Source organism: Scyliorhinus canicula, chromosome 15 (assembly GCF_902713615.1).
Source record: "Scyliorhinus canicula chromosome 15, sScyCan1.1, whole genome shotgun sequence".
In the NCBI taxonomy this organism is placed as follows: domain Eukaryota; kingdom Metazoa; phylum Chordata; class Chondrichthyes; order Carcharhiniformes; family Scyliorhinidae; genus Scyliorhinus; species Scyliorhinus canicula.
The window spans coordinates 144927308-144947502 of record NC_052160.1 but is presented as its reverse complement, the minus strand read 5'-3'; the positions used below and the strand labels follow the sequence as shown (position 1 = coordinate 144947502).

At 43.9% G+C, this 20195-nt stretch overlaps 1 protein-coding gene across 1 annotated transcript in view; it reads left to right on the top strand.

The window, feature by feature from the left end:
- LOC119977998 (sortilin-like) overlaps positions 1 to 20195 on the top strand; it is a 76168-nt gene that overhangs the window by 8885 nt on the left and 47088 nt on the right. The window contains exons 2-6 of the mRNA XM_038819284.1: positions 5516 to 5575; positions 13597 to 13670; positions 14984 to 15086; positions 17886 to 18050; positions 18553 to 18626. Coding sequence (XP_038675212.1) covers positions 5516 to 5575; positions 13597 to 13670; positions 14984 to 15086; positions 17886 to 18050; positions 18553 to 18626 — 476 coding nt within the window. The remainder of the gene's footprint in view (positions 1 to 5515; positions 5576 to 13596; positions 13671 to 14983; positions 15087 to 17885; positions 18051 to 18552; positions 18627 to 20195) is intronic.

Sequence of the window (20195 nt, the reverse complement as noted above, 5' to 3'; positions counted from 1 at the left end):
ACACAAAAGGTTGCTGCATAAGATAAAGATGCATGGCATTAAGGGTAAAGTAGTAGCATGGATAGAGGATTGGTTAATTAATAGAAAGCAAAGAGTTGGGATAAATGGGTGTTTCTCTGGTTGGCAATCAGTAGCTAGTGGTGTCCCTCAGGGATCCGTGTTGGGCCCACAATTGCTCACAATTTACATTGATGATTTGGAGTTGGGGACCAAGGGCAATGTGTCCAAGTTTGCAGATGACACTAAGATGAGTGGTAAAGCGAAAAGTGCAGAGGATACTGGAAGTCTGCAGAGGGATTTGGATAGGTTAAGTGAATGGGCCCAGGTCTGGCAGATGGAATATAATGTTGACAAATGTGAGGTTATCCATTTTGGTAGGAATAACAGCAAACGGGATTATTATTTAAACGATAAAATATTAAAGCATGCCGCTGTTCAGAGAGACTTGGGTGTGCTAGTGCATGAGTCACAGAAGGTTGGTTTACAAGTGCAACAGGTGATTAAGAAGGCAAATGGAATTTTGTCCTTCATTGCTAGAGGGATGGAGTTTAAGACTAGGGAGGTTATGTTGCAATTGTATAAGGTGTTAGTGCGGCCACACCTGGAGTATTGTGTTCAGTTTTGGTCTCCTTACTTGAGAAAGGACGTACTGGCGCTGGAGGGTGTGCAGAGGAGATTCACTAGGTTAATCCCAGAGCTGAAGGGGTTGGATTATGAGGAGAGGTTGAGTAGACTGGGACTGTACTCGTTGGAATTTAGAAGGATGAGGGGGGATCTTATAGAAACATTTAAAATTATGAAGGGAATAGATAGGATAGATGCGGGCAGGTTGTTTCCACTGGCGGGTGACAGCAGAACTTGGGGGCATAGCCTCAAAATAAGGGGAAGTAGAGTTAGAACTGAGTTTAGGAGGAACTTCTTCACCCAAAGGGTTGTGAATCTATGGAATTCCTTGCCCAGTGAAGCAGTTGAGGCTCCTTCATTACATGTTTTTAAGGTAAAGATAGATAGTTTTTTGAAGAATAAAGGGATTAAGGGTTATGGTGTTCGGGCCGGAAAGTGGAGCTGAGTCCACAAAAGATCAGCCATGATCTCATTGAATGGCGGAGCAGGCTCGAGGGGCCAGATGGCCTACTCCTGCTCCTAGTTCTTATGTTCTTATGTAATAGCAGAATCAACTGAATTAATCTTGACATTTCTCAACAGATTTAATAAATTAGTGTGTAATATTGTAGTTGCGCTTTGTGCTTACCTATTCAACAGTTACTTTGGTACGTCAGCCTATTGTCCTCACACACCAGGCTACTGTAAAATGGTGTCAGCGTGAAGTTGCTATTTGCTGTATAGCCTAGACATGTACTGAGGTAGAAAGATTTCCTCTATGGACTGTGGGAGGAAACTGGAGCACCCAGAGTAAACTCACATAGACACGGGAGAATGGACAAACTCCACACATAGAGTCACCCGAGGTCGGAATCGAACCCAGCTCCCTGGCGCTGTGAGGCAGCAGTGCTAACCACTGTGCCGCCCATCATTATATCAAATATTACTGACCATTTAGGAAGGACAGGAATTGAGGAAAAGGTGGAAGGGTGGCTCTGTCAGTTAATGATGACATTAGCACAATAGAAAGGGATGACCTAAGTTCAGGAAACCAGGATATCGAAATGGCTTGGTTAGAGATGAGAAAAGTTAAAGTAGTGAAGTCACTTGTGGGAGTCACTCTCTAACAATAACCACATGGCAGCATGGGGCATAAAGGAAGAAATAACTGGATCTTGTTAGAAAGGTGCATTGACAATCATGGGAGATTTTGATCTACATATAGACTGGAAAAATCAGATGGGCAAAGGTAGCCCAGGTGAAGAGTTCATTGAATGTTTTCAGAACAGTTTATTAGATCAGCATATTCTAGAGCTAACCAGAGAGCAAAATACACGAGACCTGATATTGTGCAATGAGATGTGATGAATTAATGATGTCATAATGGAGCCCCCCCCTAGGAAGCAGCAACCATAATATGATTGACTTTTTAAATATTCAGTTTGATAGAGAGAGGAGTGGGTCCCACACTATGGTTTTAACTTAATCAAGAGAAATTATGAGAGCATAAAGTGAATTGGCAAATTAGGGTAAGGGTTAGGTCAATAGGGACGCAGGGGTAAACATTATAAGGGGATACTTCAGAATATACAGAATAGATACGTTCTGATGAGTAAGAAAAAGCCCAAACGACAGGTTCACACACCATCCGTGGTTAACTAGAAAGGTTTACAATATCAAACATAAAGAAAAAGCACGCAATATGTGAAGATGGGTGGAAGGTGAGAAGATTGGGCAGAATATAAGGAACAGCAAAGGGTGACTAAAAATTTAAGGAGGGAACAATTAGACTGAGAGAAAACTCGCCAGAAATAGAGAAACAGGTAGTAAGAGTTTCTGTAAATATTTTTTAAAATAGTTGAGTTAACAAAGGGAGCTTTGGTCCGATAGAAAATGAGTCTGCAGAATTGATAATGGAAATTCGGGAAATAGCTGATGAATTGACCAGGTATTTTGTGTCATTTTCACTATTGAGTATACAGGTACTATGTGCTTCTATCAAATTTTAAAGTACACATACTGGTCTTTGCATTTACTGATTACTTGGGAACCTGGAGATTTTTTTATTTAATAAAAATATTTTCCACATTATTAAATGTAAGACCATAAGACATGGGAGCAAAATTAGGCCACTCGGCCCATCGAGTCTGCTCCGTCATTCAATCATGGCTGATATTTTTCTCATCCCCAATATACTGCTTTCTACCCATAACCCCTGATCCCCATATTAATCAAGAACCTATCTATCTCTGTCTTAACCACACTCAGTGACTTGGCTTACACAGCCTTTTGAGGCAGTAAATTCCACAGATTCACCACCGTACCTCAGCCCAATCTCCGGAACTATTCCAGCGGCTCCACCCTAAGGGGCAATTTATCATGGCCAGTTCACTTATCCTGCAGATCTTTGGATTTGGGGAGGAAATCACCTGGAGGAAACCCACTCAGACACTGGGAGAACGCGCAGACTCCACACAGACAGTGACTCGAGGCTGGAATTGAACCCAGATCCCTGGTGCTGTGAGGCAGCAGCGCTAACCACCATGTCACCATGCTGTCCTTATTTGCCACCGTTATTTGCATAAGAATTGTTTCTCATTTCTTTTCCAGGTGAATATCTATGGTATATGTTTTTGGTTGTGGTGACCTATATGTAATTGGGTGCACAAAACTGGGCACGTTACTGGGGTCTAATTACATTGTACAAATTTAGCATTGACTCATAGAATTTACAGTGCAGAAGGAGGCCATTCAGCCCATCGAGTCTGCACCGGCCTTTGGAAAGAGCACCCTATCTAAGCCCGCACCTCCACCCTATCTCTGTAACCCAGCAACCCCACCTAACCTTTTTGGACACTAAGGGAAATTTAGCATGGCCAATCCACCTAACCTGCACATCTTTGGACTTTGGGAGGAAACCGGAGCATCCGGAGGAAACCCACGCAGACACTGGGAGAACGTGTAGACTCCACACAGACAGTGACCCAAGGCTGGGAATCAAAACTGGGACCCTGGAGCTGTGAAGTAAAGGTGCTAATCACTATGCTACCGTGCCCCCCCATTACCACTTCAGTTTTGTACTCTGTGCCCTGTTTATGAAAAAAGCAAAATTCTATTTGGCATTGCTTATGGCCATATTAACCAGCACACGTACTTTACTTCAATTTTGATCGATGCCTCATTCTCTGCTTTATCTCCAGCATTGTTCTATTCCTTTTTCTTGTTTTTTCTCACATGTTTGCTTCATTCTTCTTTGCTTTAAACTGTTTCTGCCACCTTGTCAAAACGTCCTTTTCTGTTGCCAGAAAGTGTTTATTTTATGCTGCCTATACACAAGACCAAATTGCAAATCTGTATGCCTACTTCAAGAACAGAACTGACCCAGTATAGATCCTTGTAACACCATTTCTAAATCTTTTCCTAGTGGATCAACACGATCTAACTCTAATTCTTTTTCTCCAGCCTGCCAATAAACCTTATGTCCAAGCCTGTAAATGTCTTTAGTGTTTGAATTGTAGTAAAAGTCCTGTGAGATGACAGTGCCACCTGGAAACTCACAGACTGTACTTTGCCTTTTATCCCAAACAAAATATAGCAGACTGAAAACCTGACGCTGGGGAGCTCAGAAGTTGTGGCCCAGATATTTTTTTTAAAAACGAGAGGCACACTTTGGACAGATTGTTTTGCATTGGATTGGAACCCCACTATTGAACATCACTTTTTAGATAAATGGACTGAGGGTGGAAATCTGAAGTAAATGGAAAATAATCGCCAGGGGTTGCATTCTGATATACTGTTGCATTTTGATATGGATAATGTTGCTTTAATGTGCTGCATCACACAGCGATGGGGAAATGATCTGCAATTGTGATTTCCCACACAGTCTAACTGCATTGTTGAGTGATGACAACTAGAGTGGGGAGCTGGTGCTTTCTTGAGAGGACGGGAAGGGTGATTTCATAGTCACCTGGACCACTCTGCTACACTTTAGCAGCCATTGAAAATGAAATGAAAATCACTTATTATCACAAATAGGCTTCAAATTAAGTTACTGTGAAAAGCCCCTAGTCACCACATTCCGGCACCTGGTCGGGGAGGCTGTTACGGGAATTGCTGCTGGCCTGCCTTGGTCTGCTTTCAAAGCCAGCGATTTAGCCCTGTGCTAAACAGCCCCTTTCTAATTGGCAAGACGGCTGTTGGGGGTATTGCACAGGAAGTAAAATGGTTACAAGGGAATAGCAACAATTGGACTAAAATACACCCCCCGCCCCCCAATAGACTAAGCTTAATTCAGGGTTGGTTGAGAGCTCCCCCAGTAGCTTATGGCACATGCACTGTTGCAAAGATTGTTTATTTACATCTCACCTGCATTGTACAAAATAATTAATTTTGACATTGACTAAATTTTTCAGGATGTCTTCAGTGTAGACTGAACAGTTAGTTTGCCCTCCACATCATACCTTTATTATTCCCAGAATTATAGGTTAATGAGATAGGACCAACTATGCTAATGAACTGTAGGAAATTTTCTATGATCAGTGCATTATTGTGATGATGTGAAAATGCCGGCGCTGGACTGGGGTGGGCACAGTAAGAAGTCTTACAACACCAGGTTAGAGCCTAGCAGGTTTGTTTCGAATCACTAGCTTTCGGAGCACAGCTCCTTCATCAGGTGAATCACTTTGAAAGCGCGTTGTTGGTGTGAAGCCAATTGTACAAGTTGATGCATTAGTACACTTGCAAAAAAATGTCTACTGCAGTTTGAAAATTATTGCCCAAGTAAACGCTATTCCTCTACTGGGCTAGGGTTACAATAATCAGTCAGGCTTTGAAGTGTTGCTGCTTTATAATTGTGCACGCCAATGCAGTAAAAAAAGTGTTTCAATATCTTTTCTGATTTCTTTGCCCCCAGTATGAATTTGTGGATCTGAGTGGATCTGTAACATTGGCATGGGTTGGAGATGGAACTGGTGTAAGTATTGTGAACTTTTTATTATCCTTATGATTGAATTTGATACGTTTTAATTCTTGCAATTATTGCATTATTTAAATACTTAAAAATACAGGAATAATCCTTGAAAAATATGGCCAATTATGTTAAACAATGTGAAATATGACTAATATTAACAAACTCTCCATAAAGTCAAAAAGAATGAAACTGGATGGGCCGCCCAACACTGACTTGGAGCCGATAACGGCAAACTCAGCCCCATCAACCCTGCAAACTCAGCCCCATCAACCCTGCAAACTCAGCCCCGTCGACCCTGCAAACTCAGCCCCGTCGACCCTGCAAACTCAGCCCCATCAACCCTGCAAACTCAGCCCCGTCGACCCTGCATACTCAGCTCCATCAACCCTGTAAACCCAGTCCCATCAACCCTGCAAACTCAGCTCCATCAACCCTGCAAACTCAGCTCCATCAACCCTGTAAACTCAGCCCAATCGACCCTGCAAACTCAGCCCCATCAACCCTGCAAACCCAGTCCCATCAACCCTGCAAACTCAGCCCCGTCGACCCTGCAAACCCAGCTCCATCAACCCTGTAAACCCAGTCCCATCAACCCTGCAAACTCAGCTCCATCAACCCTGCAAACTCAGCCCCATCAACCCTGCAAACTCAGCCCCGTCGACCCTGCAAACTCAGCCCCGTCGACCCTGCAAACTCAGCCCCATCGACCCTGTAAACTCAGCCCCGTCGACCCTGCAAACTCAGCCCCATCAACCCTGCAAAGTCCTCCTTACTAACATCGGTGCCTTGTGTCTAAACTAGGAGAGCTGTCTCGTAGACTAGTCAAGCCTGACATAGTCATACTCATGGAATCGTACCTTACAGATAATGTTCCAGACATTAACACCAAACCTGGGTATTGCCTGTCCCACCGACAGGACAGACCCAACAGATGCAGTGGCATGGTGGCATACAGTCTGGAGAGAGTTGCCCTGGGAGTCCTCAACATTGACTCTGGACGCCATGTGGCCTCATGGCATAAGGTCAAATATGGGCAAGGGACCTCGTGCTGATTATCATGCACTACACCTCTTCAGATGCTGAAGAAATCGTCCAAAAGGAAAAATATATGTGACCATCCTTTCCAATCTGCCTGCCGCAGATGCATCTGTCATTGTTAGAATTGGTACGAGTGACCACCGTACGCACAGTCCTTGTGGAGATGAAGTCTTGTCTTCCCACCATGCTAAATGAGACAGATTTTGGACAGTTGTAGCAACTCAAGATTGGGCATCATTAGGCGGTGTGGGCCATCAACAGCAGCAGAATCGGTCTCGACAATAATCTGAAACCTCGTGGTTAATGTATCCCCAGGAGCTTACCTAAAAATGAGCAATCAACTTGGTGAAGCTACAACTCAGGATTACTTGCGTGCCAAACAGTGTATGCAGCACATGATAGGCAGAACTATGTGATCCCACAACTTTGGATCAGATCTAAGCTCTGCAGTCCTACCACATCCACTTATGAATGGTGGTGGACGATTAAGCAGCTCACTGGAGGAGGAGGCTGCACAAATATCCCCATCCTCAATGATGGGAGAGCCCAGCAGATCAGAGCAAAAGACGAGGCTGGAGCATTTGCAACAATCAGCCAGAAGTGCCGAGTGGATGTTCCATCTGAGCCTCCTCTAGAGGTTCCCAGCATCACCAGTGCCAATCAGCAGCCAATTCGATTAATCAAACGTGATATCAAGAAACAGCTGCAGACACTGGATACTGCAAAGGTTATTGGCATTGACAATATTCTGGCAATAATACAGAAGTCTTGTGCTCCAGACCTTGCTGCGCCCCTAGCCAAGCTGTTTCAGTACAGCTACAACACAACATCAACCTGGCATTGTGAAAAATTGTCCTGGTATGTACTGAACACAAAAAAACAAGACCAATAGAGCCTGGCTAATTAACTCACCACCTGTCTATTCTCGATCATCGGTAAAGTAATTGAAGGGGCCATCAATAGTGCCAAAAAGCGGCACTTACTTAGCAATAACCTGCTCCCTGACACTCGGTTTGGGTTCAGCCAGGGTCATTCAACTCCTGACTTCATTACAGCCTTGGTTCAAACATGGACAAAAGAACTGGATTCCTAAAGTGTGGTGAAAGTGACTGCCTTTGACATCAAGACAACATTTGACCAATTATGGCATCAAGGAGCTCGAGCAAAACTGGGGCAGCAGGAATCCGGGGAAACGCTCCGCTTGTTGGAGTTAAACCCAGCACAAAGGAAGATGGTTGTGGTTGTTGGAGGTCAGTCATCTCTGCTCCAGAGCATAAGCCCAACCACTTTCTGCTGCTTCTGCTTCATCAATGACCTTCCATCAAAAGGTCAAAAGTGGGGATGTTCGCTGATTGAATGTTCAGCAGCATTTGCAACTATCAGTGAACTGAAGCAGTCCATATCTAAATACAGTATGACCTGGACAATATCCAGGCTTGGGCTGACAAGTGGTAGGTAACATTAGTGTCTCACAAGTGCCAGGAAATAACTATTTCCAACAAGAGAGAATCTGACCACCGTCCCTTGACTTTAATGGCATTACGATCACTGAATCCTCCACCATCAATATCCTCAGGGTTACCATTGACCAGAAACTGAACTGGGATAATTTTATAAATACTGAACTGGCCAGAGGCTAGGAATTCTGCAGCAAGTAACTCCCCATCTCACTCACCAAAGCTGTCCACCATCCACAAGACAAGTCAGGAGTGTGATGGAATTCTCTCCACTTGCCTGGATGAGTGCAGCGCCAACAACATTCAAGAACCTCAACACCATCTCGAATAGACCAGCCCGCTTGATTGACAGCATCAACAAACATTTACTTCCTCCACCTCCGATGAACTGGGGCAGTCGTGTGTACCATCTACACGATGCACTGCCGGAGCTCATCAAGGCATCATAGACCGCACCTTCGAAACCCATGATCAGAACGACGAGGGCAGCAGATACATGGGACACCACTGCCTGCACGTTCCCCCTGAGTAACACACCACCTTGACTATGACTGGGTCAAAATCCTGGAATTCCCTCCCTAACTGCACTGGGGGTGTTCCTACACCACATGGATTGCAAAGGTTCAAGACGGCAGCTCACCAGCACTTGCTCAAGGGCAGTAAGGAATGGACAATAAATGCCGGCCTCGCCAGGGAAGCCCACATCCCGAGAATGAGAAGCACTGCATTTGAGGTACCTGATGGCAGAATCGCGTCTGGATGCGTCAAAATATATCTGTTATATAATCACCAAAAGCTATATCACCAAAAAAGTAACCATTAACCAAATGATTAGGTCTTCAAAATTGCACCAACAACATTAATTGAGTCCGTATAATCAATTGGTCAGCAAGACTGCTGCCTGTATTAATAACAGAAGCTCTATCTCCTAAGAAAATATTGTGCCAGAACAAGTGTGAATACAGTTGGGTTTCTGTAATCGGCAGTAAACAAACATTTCTAGAAGCTGCCCCAATAATGAGCAGGTTATATTTTTGGATTCCTTTAATTACTACTGTCTGGTTATTCACACTCCCCGACGACTCTCATGATAAACACATTATATCGTGTAGATAAAAACTCAGAATTCAAGCTCCAGTTTTACAGTTCAGCTTTCTTGCTACTAATTAGGGGCAGCAGGGTAGCATGGTGGTTAGCATAAATGCTTCACAGCTCCAGGGTCCCAGGTTCGATTCCCGGCTGGGTCACTGTCTGTGTGGAGTCTGCACGTCCTCCCCCTGTGTGCGTGGGTTTCCTCCGGGTGCTCCGGTTTCCTCCCACAGTCCAAAGATGTGCGGGTTAGGTGGATTGGCCATGCTAAATTGCCCGTAGTGTCCTACAAAAAGTAAGGTTAAGGGGGGGTTGTTGGGTTACGGGTATAGGGTGGATACGTGGGTTTGAGTAGGGTGATCATGGCTCGGCACAACATTGAGGGCCGAAGGGCCTGTTCTGTGCTGTACTGTTCTAATTGTGCATGTGCACGATGAGGTGCTGAAGCTGGTTTGCAAGGGAAGGCCCTGGATGGACCCAGCATCGTTAGAACAGGAGTGAAGAAAATCTGTGGCACATTACATTAATCTTTCAATTGTATTGACAAACTTGCAAAACCTAATTAAAAAGATACACTTCTGGCTTGAAAATTAAGTATTGCCTAACAGGAAATGGGGAGGTGGGGTATGTTGGCACAGATTGGTCCCGGGTTATTTTATCGTCTGCTAACCTCACCGACACCTGTGAGCAGATTGCTCATTTATTATTTTGAACTTGGACAGTTAACAACAGAGGAATATATCTTAAAATGGCCCTCCCCCATTCTACCTCTTTGTTCTTCCTTATCCTTTTCTGTGGATATCACCAATCTGGGCTTTTAAGCAGCAACTCTGCTTACTATCCCTGCTTTATGTATTACTCTGTGTCTGACTGCAGCAGTAGTGTCTAAGTCTGGGTACTCTCCTTGTACACTTCGTGTTTTAGCAAGGGGAGTGATTAAGGTAGTCATGCACTGCCCATTGTACCAAATTTATGCAGTTTTCTCCAGCTCCTAGACAGCACCTACCAAACCCATGACCACTACTACCTAGAAGAACAAAGGCAGCAGACACATGAAGTTCCCCTCCAAACCGCACACCATTCTGACTTGGAAATATATCACCGTTTCTTACTGTCACTGGTTCAATATCCTGGAATTCTCTCCCTAACAGCACTGGGTGTACCTACACAACAGGGTCATCAGTTTAAGAAGTCAGCTCACCACCACCACGTTCTCAAGGGCAACTAGGGATGGGCAATAAATGCTGGCCTAACCTGCGACGCGCACATCCCACAAATGAATTAAAATAAACTTCTTTGGTTTCCGATTCCAGCAGCTGCAATAATGAGCTTTTTTCCAAATACCTATCGTGCAAAGTGTTAACACAAGGAATTTTTGCAACTTTCCTTGATGTGTTTTTATTATTACTCTGTGTTATCAGGTTTGCAATCATTTGGTTACATTCATTTTGTAAGCAATACCTCATCAAGATGCTATCTGTAGTTGCACAACCACATTGAATATCCGGCTGAATGTTATCTGGCCTCCGCCTCATGTACACAAGTGTAGGCGTGGAGGATAAAGAGAATGCACTCCACCCGTGCGAGTGCATGTGCTCTTTCCAAACCCCTCATCTTTAATGTGTTATTTAAAAGTTTACTGAACAAATATTAATTGCCACAGATATGTAATAAAACCAGTATTTCTTTTTTTTTTAGCCTATCTGATTTTTCGAATCAAACTTTCATTATGAATTTTAGAAGTTAATTAAGAGTCTTGTAGCTGAGTGCAGCACTGGCGCTTCCTGGGACATTGGGTACATTGTGTATGCTCAGACCACACAATTCAACGTCGGCTCACTTTCAAAATTCTTGGCCAATGTATTGAATCCGTGCCCATGCATTTTGGAGAGACTAGAGACTGTTGTGCAAAATTTTAACAAAGACAGTAAAATATACAATTCAGTGCATTGGGTACAATTCCAAATGTAATTACATTCTTACGAATTTCTGTGAATCTTGTTGGTAGCCAAATTATGTAATTTCCAGCTGATACATTTCCAAAAAATAACCAGCTTTTGGGTGAAATGATGACAGGTTTGAACATTGAAAATACTGTCACAGTAACAATTTTAAGTGCTTATCGGTTTTCAAAGAAATGTGTGCCCTACATGCCAAAATTCAAGTATAATTTACATAGAATTTACAGTGCAGAAGGAGGCCATTCAGCCCAACGAGTCTGCACCGGCTCTTGGAAAGAGCACCCTACCCCCTATCCAAGGTCAACACCTCCACCCTATCCCCATTACCCAATAACCCCACCCAACACTAAGGACAATTTTGGACACTAAGGGCAATTTATCATGGCCAATCCACCTAACCCGCACATCTTTGGACTGTGGTAGGAAACCGGAGCACCCGGAGGAAACCCACGCACACACGGGGAGGATGTGCAGACTCCGCACAGACAGTGACCCAAGCCGGAATCGAACCTGGGACCCTGGAGCTGTGAAGCGATTGTGCTATCCACAAGGCTACCGTGCTGCCCTGTTACATTGTTTGTAACTTTTTCAGCCAAAAACATATATTTGTTGAGAGGGAGCTAAATTCTTTGTAATGTGATCCAGCTCTCCAGAAAGTAGTCACTGCGGCTGCCTCCCTCTATCTAGTAAATACTGCTGGCATACCTGATTGGACCCCAATTATTGTTAGGATACCAGACAAGAAATCCCAAGCAATTTGTAAAACTGTGAGGAAAGGATATTTCACCCCAAGTGTGATTACTTCAACCAATCCAACCAAAGGGATATTTTATGTCATAACAAACTTTAATTTAAACACAGAATTAACCACGCTAACATCAAAGAAAAAGCATTACAATTAATAGTTAAACCGTTCTTAAACTTATGACGTACACCTTCATTATATATATTCCAACAAAGCAACCCAAATATAGTTCAAAATCCATTCTTAATTCAATATAACCTTCAGGGTTACTTGCTGTTCTCTGAGCATACCTTTTGAGAGAGACCCTTTCAGGAACAACCTGAAAATCCTTCTGCCTTGTCAGACTCTAATCCTGTGACAAAACTACAGACAGTCCTAGCTCCTCTCATTAATTACATAATCTGTATCATAACATTTACAGTGCAAAAGGAGGCCATTCGGCCCATTGTGTCTGCGCCGGCCCTTAGAAAGAGCACCTTGTCTAAGCCCACACCTCCACCCAATTCCTGCAACCCAGCAACCCAAATCCACCTAACCTCCCACACCGTTGGACTGTGGGAGGAAACCGGAAACCCACGCAAACATGGGGAAAACGTGCAGAGTCGCACGGACGGTGACCCAAGCCGGGAATCGAACCTGGGACTCTGGGGCTGTGAGGCAACTGTGCTAACGTCTCAGGGCATGTTTAGCTAAATATCGCAACTTCATAAATTATCTGCACTACAGGAAATCTCCTTTCTATAAACAATATTCTGTTGGCCATCTACATGTAAGCAAGGAAATGGTTGAAATCAGTGATTAACTCACCTTTACGACTCCTTAATCACAGCTTTAGCAGACATACTGCCAGTATGTGTTTGAACCCAGGGTTTTTAATAACATTACCACAACAAAATATTAAATATAATGTATAAAATTTCCTACATTAATCACAATAACCTGTTGTGTGGTTACTCAAGCGCTGGGTTCCATCACAATGACAACACTGCAACAGTAATCTTCCCTTATTGACTTGCCTTAAGCGGCAATGTTTCGCCCCTTTCCTGTGCGGTTCTCCTGTTCTGGACCATTCATTAAGGGTGAACAGAAGATCAGTAAAATTATGCTAATTCAACTTGCTGATCATTTGTGTGGCGAGGTTTCTGAAGTTATTTTGAAACGGTGGTACATTTTAGCAGTTTGTGTTTTCAAATTGATTTGAAATTCATAGATATTCATCATAGTAAGTTCATATGTCAAAGAAAGTTCACTTATTTGGGTCATGTTAAAGCAATGGCTGGGGCCATGTATCGTTGTTCAACCGTTGTTCAAGGCTGTTTTTCAGTTGTATGATTTGTTTTTAGAATTCGGGGAGCTTTCAGTTTTGGCATGCATGACTGTCAGTTGAGCAGAAGTTGTGTGACTGCTCTTGTGATCAAGCTTGCAAGTTGCTTCAACATACAAAACGTCTGTGGAGGGTTAGACCAACTGACGTGGGTGTGTTTGATGGTGACCTAATTTGTTGCCAGTTCTGCTTTAATGTAGACCCCAATTTGCAACATATCTACAGTGTTGCAAATTGTCATTAATTCCGTTGAGTTAACCTCAAACTGTTTTAGTGAGGTGGGTGGGTTTAAAATTTTGTACATGACAATGTGGAAGTATTCTATTGCGAAGAATTCTAGATTTGGGGAAAAATGTAATCAACACATTAAATCAAATTTTAATTGTGTTTTGCTGTGTTTTAATTCATAGGTACTCCTGGCCTTAACGACCTTCCAGCTACCTTTCTTGGGAATTAGCTTTGGGCAGTCGCGGTTATACAGAAGGTAATGTATGGCATCTTCAGCTTTCAATAATAGTTTGGACAGAAAAATGTTAAACAACTTTTGCAGCTGTTCTTTCAATCAGTTCAGTCCAAGAATTTGAATGAACAGGTCTGCAACCAGAGTGCACACTGAGTTCCTGCCTTGTATTGTAAGCAATAGTGGAGCTTTATCAGTCTTTGGCAGTTATGTTGAAGCTGCTATACCGTGGGTAAAAATGTTGTAATTATTTGTGATCATGCTCCAGTATCCATCTGTCAGTCAGCTCTGATTGCTGTGCTCTTCCTCATTCTTTATCTCTGACCACATGCTGATTTGTAGTAGAATCTACAAAATTGTTTGCTTTCTGTTTGCTATTATGCCCTGTCGGTAATCTTGTTGATAGTAGATTAACAGAACCTTCGTTTAGACTTTGTGTTTGCAACGGAAGCTGGATTTCCAGGAAGAGTATTCAGATTTATTCTGTATTACCATGGATGTGAAGTTGATGTTGCAGTAACTTCCGTAGCTGTGGTTATGCCGTGAGATCGATGTAATATTATTTGGGGCAATTCCATTGGAATTTGTTTGTAGTATATTAAATCAGAATTTCCTAAATTCTTTGTCTTTGGATAGTTTAAAAACTGGATAGAAAGGTAATGATAAACATGACCTTATGTGGCAGATAAACATAGTATAACTATGTTGTAATTTAGCTATATGCTGTTTCCGTATCAGCATAACATAAAACCTGCACTACTAAGTTTATTCCTGCTTAGGGTGGCACGGTGATTAGCACTGCTGCTTCACAATGCCGAGGACCTGGGTTCGATCCTAGTCCCGGGATCACTGTCCGTGTGGAGTTTGCACATTCTCCCATGTCTGGGTGGGCCTCACCCCCACAATCCAAAGATGTGCAGGTAGGTGGATTGGTCACGCTAAATTGCCCCTTAATTGGAAAATAAATTTTTAAAAGAATTTACTCCTGCTTGAGAAGCGTGTTATGACCGTTTCTGGCTAGCTATTCACAGGCCTCGCATTGCATTGCTATGAGAAATTAGGCATATTAATCTGGTTCAATTTAAATGTCTCTCCCTCTTTTGGAGAGACGATAATTCTTTCTTTGATAGTGCTCTCTGAAAAATAGCCTGGCTAAGATTTGGAATTTGCGGTGCTGTAATTCTTTGTATAACTACGTTCTATCATTGTAGGCCACGGTATTTCAATGTGCCCTACAAGTACTAATGGAGTTTTATTTTGCTGTGTCATTTTTAGACTTTGTTTGCTTACTCAGCAGGTTGCTTGCTGCATTGTTTTAATTGATCATTTTCTTTCAGTAATAATTATGGAAAGACCTTCTCTGATATTACAAAACTCATCAACAATACTTTCATCCGTACGGAATTTGGAATTGCTATTGGCCCCGAGAATTCTGGAAAGGTAATCCTTTTATGTTGCGTGCTAGACTGATTTAGAATATCCAGCACTATCAATGTGCTAGTTTGTAGTGCACTATCCATTGCTGTCTTACTTTAGATTTTTCTCGAACTGAATCGTTTTTTTGATGTACATTGCAAAGTTAAGATTTGGATTCACAGCCATAGGCTTGTTTGGTGCAGTGTGCTGAGCTATAAATGTCTACTTTGCGTGGGTAGCGGAGAGCAACTTTCGTTCTATGCAGAGACCGAGAATTAGAGAGAGAATCCTTATGGTCTATTCTTGCACATTCCCTGGCAACAAGCTTCAAGAACAATGTTTGGTTTGGGGCTTGGGGTCAGACATGGGTCAACTGGCCTATTGGTACAGGAAGACCCTGAGAAAGGGGTAAGGAAGAATATAGTAAAAAAACACAATTGCAAAGTGAGGAAACAAACCTGTTGAATGTGATGCATGCTGATCATAAGATAAATATAGAAGACAAATAACACTTAACTCATCACACTGAAAGATTCTGCAATTCCATTACCGTGGCATCCATATGTTTAACATTTTGTAAGATCCAACAGATTGTGTTGAGATAATAGAAACTGGCATTCACCCACAATTCCCAAGTCGCCATACTCGCAATCTGCTGAGAGATACCCTTATCCAGAAGAGTCACTTTCTGTTTTAGCACACTCTTGTTCATCAAAGATTTAACTCCAAATGTGGTGCTGTTTCAGTGAGTTGGACTGTCAATTGGCTTCATTTGGCTTTTTGTTGACCATGAAATTCAATAACTCCTAGAGGATGGCAGCAGCCAGGAAGAAAATAAAAATAAGAATTAATTAATGTTTGTAGATTAATAGGTGGTAATGTCACATAGCTCTGTGGATATGCAGGGTACTGAATTGTCACAGGGATTAGGCTGACTACTATAACCAATCAAATGTTTAAAAAGTATGAGATCTGCAAGGCTAAGTATATAATACATTTGTCTTACTGGTTTGCTGATGACTTTCAGGCTGCTACCTGTGGGCAAGTAACTGAAGTAGGCAGTTTGCATTACCTAAGGTAGTTTTGGCTCCTGGCAGGGACTGGTGTCACCTGGCAGCATAATTGCAGAGGCAGATTTGCAGTTTTTTCCCTCTCCTCCAGTGGCCTGGGCTGCTGTACATTAGAACTAGGTGCAGGAGTCGGCAATTCGGCCGCTTGAGCCGCTCCGCCATTCAATACGATCATGGCTGATCTCCTCTCTGTTTCAACTCCACTTTCCTGCCCGTTCCCCATTACCTTTTAACCCATTATTAATTAAAAATCTCTCAATTCCCCCCCCCCCCCCCCCCAAATTTACTCAATGGCCAGACAATTGGGATACGATGATGGAACTGTATCAGATACTGGTGAGGCCACAACTGGAGTAGGTGCAGTTCTGGTCACCTCATTACAGGAACGATGTAATTTCTTTGGAGAGAGAGCAGAAGACGTTTACTAGAATGCTGCCAGGGCTGGAGAATTGTAGCTACGAGGTGGGATTGGAGAGATTGGGGTTGTTTTCCTTGGAACTTAGAAGGCTGATCGGTGACATGATTGAGGAATACAAAATTGTGAGGGGTAGAGATAGAGCGGACAGGAGCAATCCTTTTCCCTTGGCAGAGAGTTCAAAAAAGCAGAGGTCATGTATTCAAGACACCCCCCCCCCCCCCCCCCCCCCCCCCCCCAAGGTTGCTGCTGCTGGCCTATTTCCCTACCGTTCCGCCAGGAAGTCCAGGAAAGGCTGCCACCGCCTAATGAACCCCTGTACTGATCCCCTCAGGGCAAATTTCACCATCTCCAATTTGATGAACCCCACCATATCATTGATCCAGGCCTCCACACTTGGGGGCCTCGCATCCTTCCATTGAAGCAAGATCCTCCGCCGGGCTACTAGGGACGTAAAGGCCAGGACACCGACCTCTTTGACCCTAAACTCTTTTAAAAAAAAAAAAAGTACCTGGATCTGTACCTTAAGCTACAGGGCTATGGTTCGGGTGCAGGAAGGTAGGAATAGAAAGGGCACGTGGATGTCTTTAGGTTAGCATGGACAAAGTGGGCTGAATGGCCCCCTTATGTGCTGTATCATTTCTATGGTTCTACATCACTGCACTCTGGGGGAATGAATTCCACAGATTCATGACCATTTGAGAGAAGTAATTTCTCATGATCTCAGTTTTAAATCTGCTACCCCTTATCCTAAAACTATGACCTCTCGTTCTGGATTGCCCCACAAGTGGAAGCATTTGCTCTACGTCTAAAGTAGCTGTACCAACTCTGGGTGAGACAGCGAAAGAGGAATTTTGCTTCAGTTGTCCAGCATAATAATAATTGCTTATTGTCACAAGTGGGCTTCAGTGAAGTTACTGTGAAAAGCCCTTAGTCGCCACATTCCGTCGCCTGTCCGGGCAGGCCAGTACAGGAATTGAACCCACACTGCTGGCATTATTCTGCATTGCAAGCCAGCTGTTTAGCTCAATGTGCTAAACCAGTCTGTTCCCACCCCTGTAACCATCAGAAAGATGGTATCAGATGATCACAAACATCATTTGCAAAACTGTTTTAATAGGAAACTGTTAATGTGACTCTCCTCCGTCCAGTATAAATGGCTGTAGCAAGCACAACAGAGCCACCTCAGCGAGTCGTTCTCCATTTTACATAAAGAATTATTAGTTAAGTGTTTGTGTATTTAGGGGGAAAGGAAAGTTTCACTTAATTAAAAAAAAAAACAGTGAATGCATGTTTCAGGATGACAATTGTTCTCTCTTTTTTTTCCTCTCCCTTTAGGTGATCCTTACAGCTGATGTCTCTGGGAAGAGCAGTGGTGGAAGGATCTTCACGTCTAGTGATTTTGGCAAGAACTTTTCCCCCCAAAATCTTCCTTTTCACCCACTATTGCAGATCTTTTACAATTCCAAAAATTCTGATCATCTGCTCGCGCTCAGCACAGATGTAAGTTCACCCAAGAAGAAAATGATGGGATTTGTTATCTGGAATGAGTTTTGGTTATTCAGGAGATAGAAAAATAATGTTGAAATTAAGCTTGGAAAGATGTTGCTTTCACTTTAGCAGGTAACTGGAGCAGAAGGTTACTTACAAGAAGTATTGTGGGTTACCCTGGCTCAGAATTAGGAACCTTCCTGGTTGGATTCTAAAGCTCAATGTTCCAAACAGCAGGATCTGCTACATTCAGGAACTCCAGAATGTAAATAATAAATGGGATTAAATATGAGCAACAGCAGATGAAATTCAAGTTACATTAATATAGCATCTGTCACAGTCACTGGGAGTCCCAAAGTTCAAGACAGCGAATGAATTACATTTCCAACATAGTCACTGATGTAATGTAGGAAACATGGCAGCTTATCTGTCTGTAAGTGGTTTCATAAATGTATTCATAATTCAATTCCAAGATTTTATTCTTTTTGTCTAATATCTATTTGCAATATTTCAGAATGTGCTGTGGTTTTCCTCCAATTTTGGTGAAACATGGAAAAATATTCATGACTTTGTCTGTCTTGTGAAGTGGTAAGTAAAGCTTAACTGATAGTAACTGATGACTGAGCAGATTGGTGTTTTGTAAAGTATGGAGTAATTCATTAACATAGTAAATATCCCAAAGCAGTTCACAAAGGAGAATTGGTGCTGGACTGTAATACTTTTTATTAGAATTTAGAGCACCCAATTATTTTTTTTTCCAATTAAGGTGCAATTTAGCGTGGCCAGTCCACCTAACCTGCTCATCTTTGGGTTGTGGGGGTGAAACCCAGGTAAACACGGGGAGAATGTGCAAACCCCACACGGTCAGTGACCCAGGGCCGGGATTCGTACCCGGGTCCTCAGCGCCGCAGTCCCAGTGCTAACCATTGCACCACATGCTGCCCAGACTGTAATACTTTTGAAGATGATTGAGAATGTCAGGTTTTGAAAGATAAAAAAAGTAGGTTTGATGAGTTAGTTCTGAAGAGTTTGGTTGAAGGTTCTCGGAACGATTTTCCACCTGCGTTCGCTGTTGGAAAGAATGGCGATGCAGGGGGAAAATCCGGACAGGATTGGGAACACAATTCTCTCTGGGCAAAGATCTAGGGCGCGATTCTCCGCAAATGCGGCGAGTCGTAAAGGGTGCCGTGAAACTGGCCGTGTTTCACGGCAGCCTCCGCGCCCCCTCCCGGGCGGGGCTAGCAGCGCGGCCCCGTGAAGCACGGCATTGCGGGCTTAGCGACCGTCACTAAACTTGCGCGCCAAGCGTCACGGCGGCTGACGCGCACGATGACGTCAGCCGCGCATGCACGGGTTGGACGGCTCCAACCCGCGCATGCGTGGATGACGTCATCACGCATATGCGTCAAACCCGCACATGCGCGGGCCGTCATGCCCCTCAGCCGCCCCGCGGACTGATCCTGCGGGGCGACGGAGGAACAGATAGTGCGCGGGTATCGGACCCGCTGCCCGCGATCGGTGCCCACTGATCGCAGGCCCATGCCAACCTTGGCGTGGCCGTGGTGCGGCCGTGCCAATTGGTGCCATGGTTGTTCGGGACGGCACTTTGCGGCTGTTTTCACGAACGGTGAGAGCAGGTGTGATTGCGTTCGTGAAAACGGCCGGAAAGGCCTGGGAACTTGGCCCATCGGCCTGGGGAGAATCGCTGTTTGCCGTAAAAAAACAGCGAGCAGCGATTCGTACCGTGGGGAGGGCGGGAAAAATGTCAGGAAGGCCCTCCCGCTATTCTCCGACCCGTCGTGGGCAGCGGAGAATCGCACCCTTAGAACCTCATTTTAGTGGATTAGAATAAATTAAAATATAATTAGCCAGCCCCCCCCTCCCCCACGGAATATTCAAACCTCGCTTTTAAAAACTGTATTTAGTCGAGAGTATCCTTCCAGGGGAGCAAAGGTAAGTATAGTACCCAGGAGCAGAGGGACATGCCCAGCCAGTGCCCTGGCACTACCCTCTGGCAGTGCAGACCTGCATTGGGGACAGTGCCAGAGGCGGACCCTTGTGGAAGCCTCATTTGGGAGGGTGGGGAGAGGTTTCCATGTGTGGTTGGGGAGGGGGGGCATTGGTGATACTTCAGCGGTGGTGAGGGGGCAGGGGAAC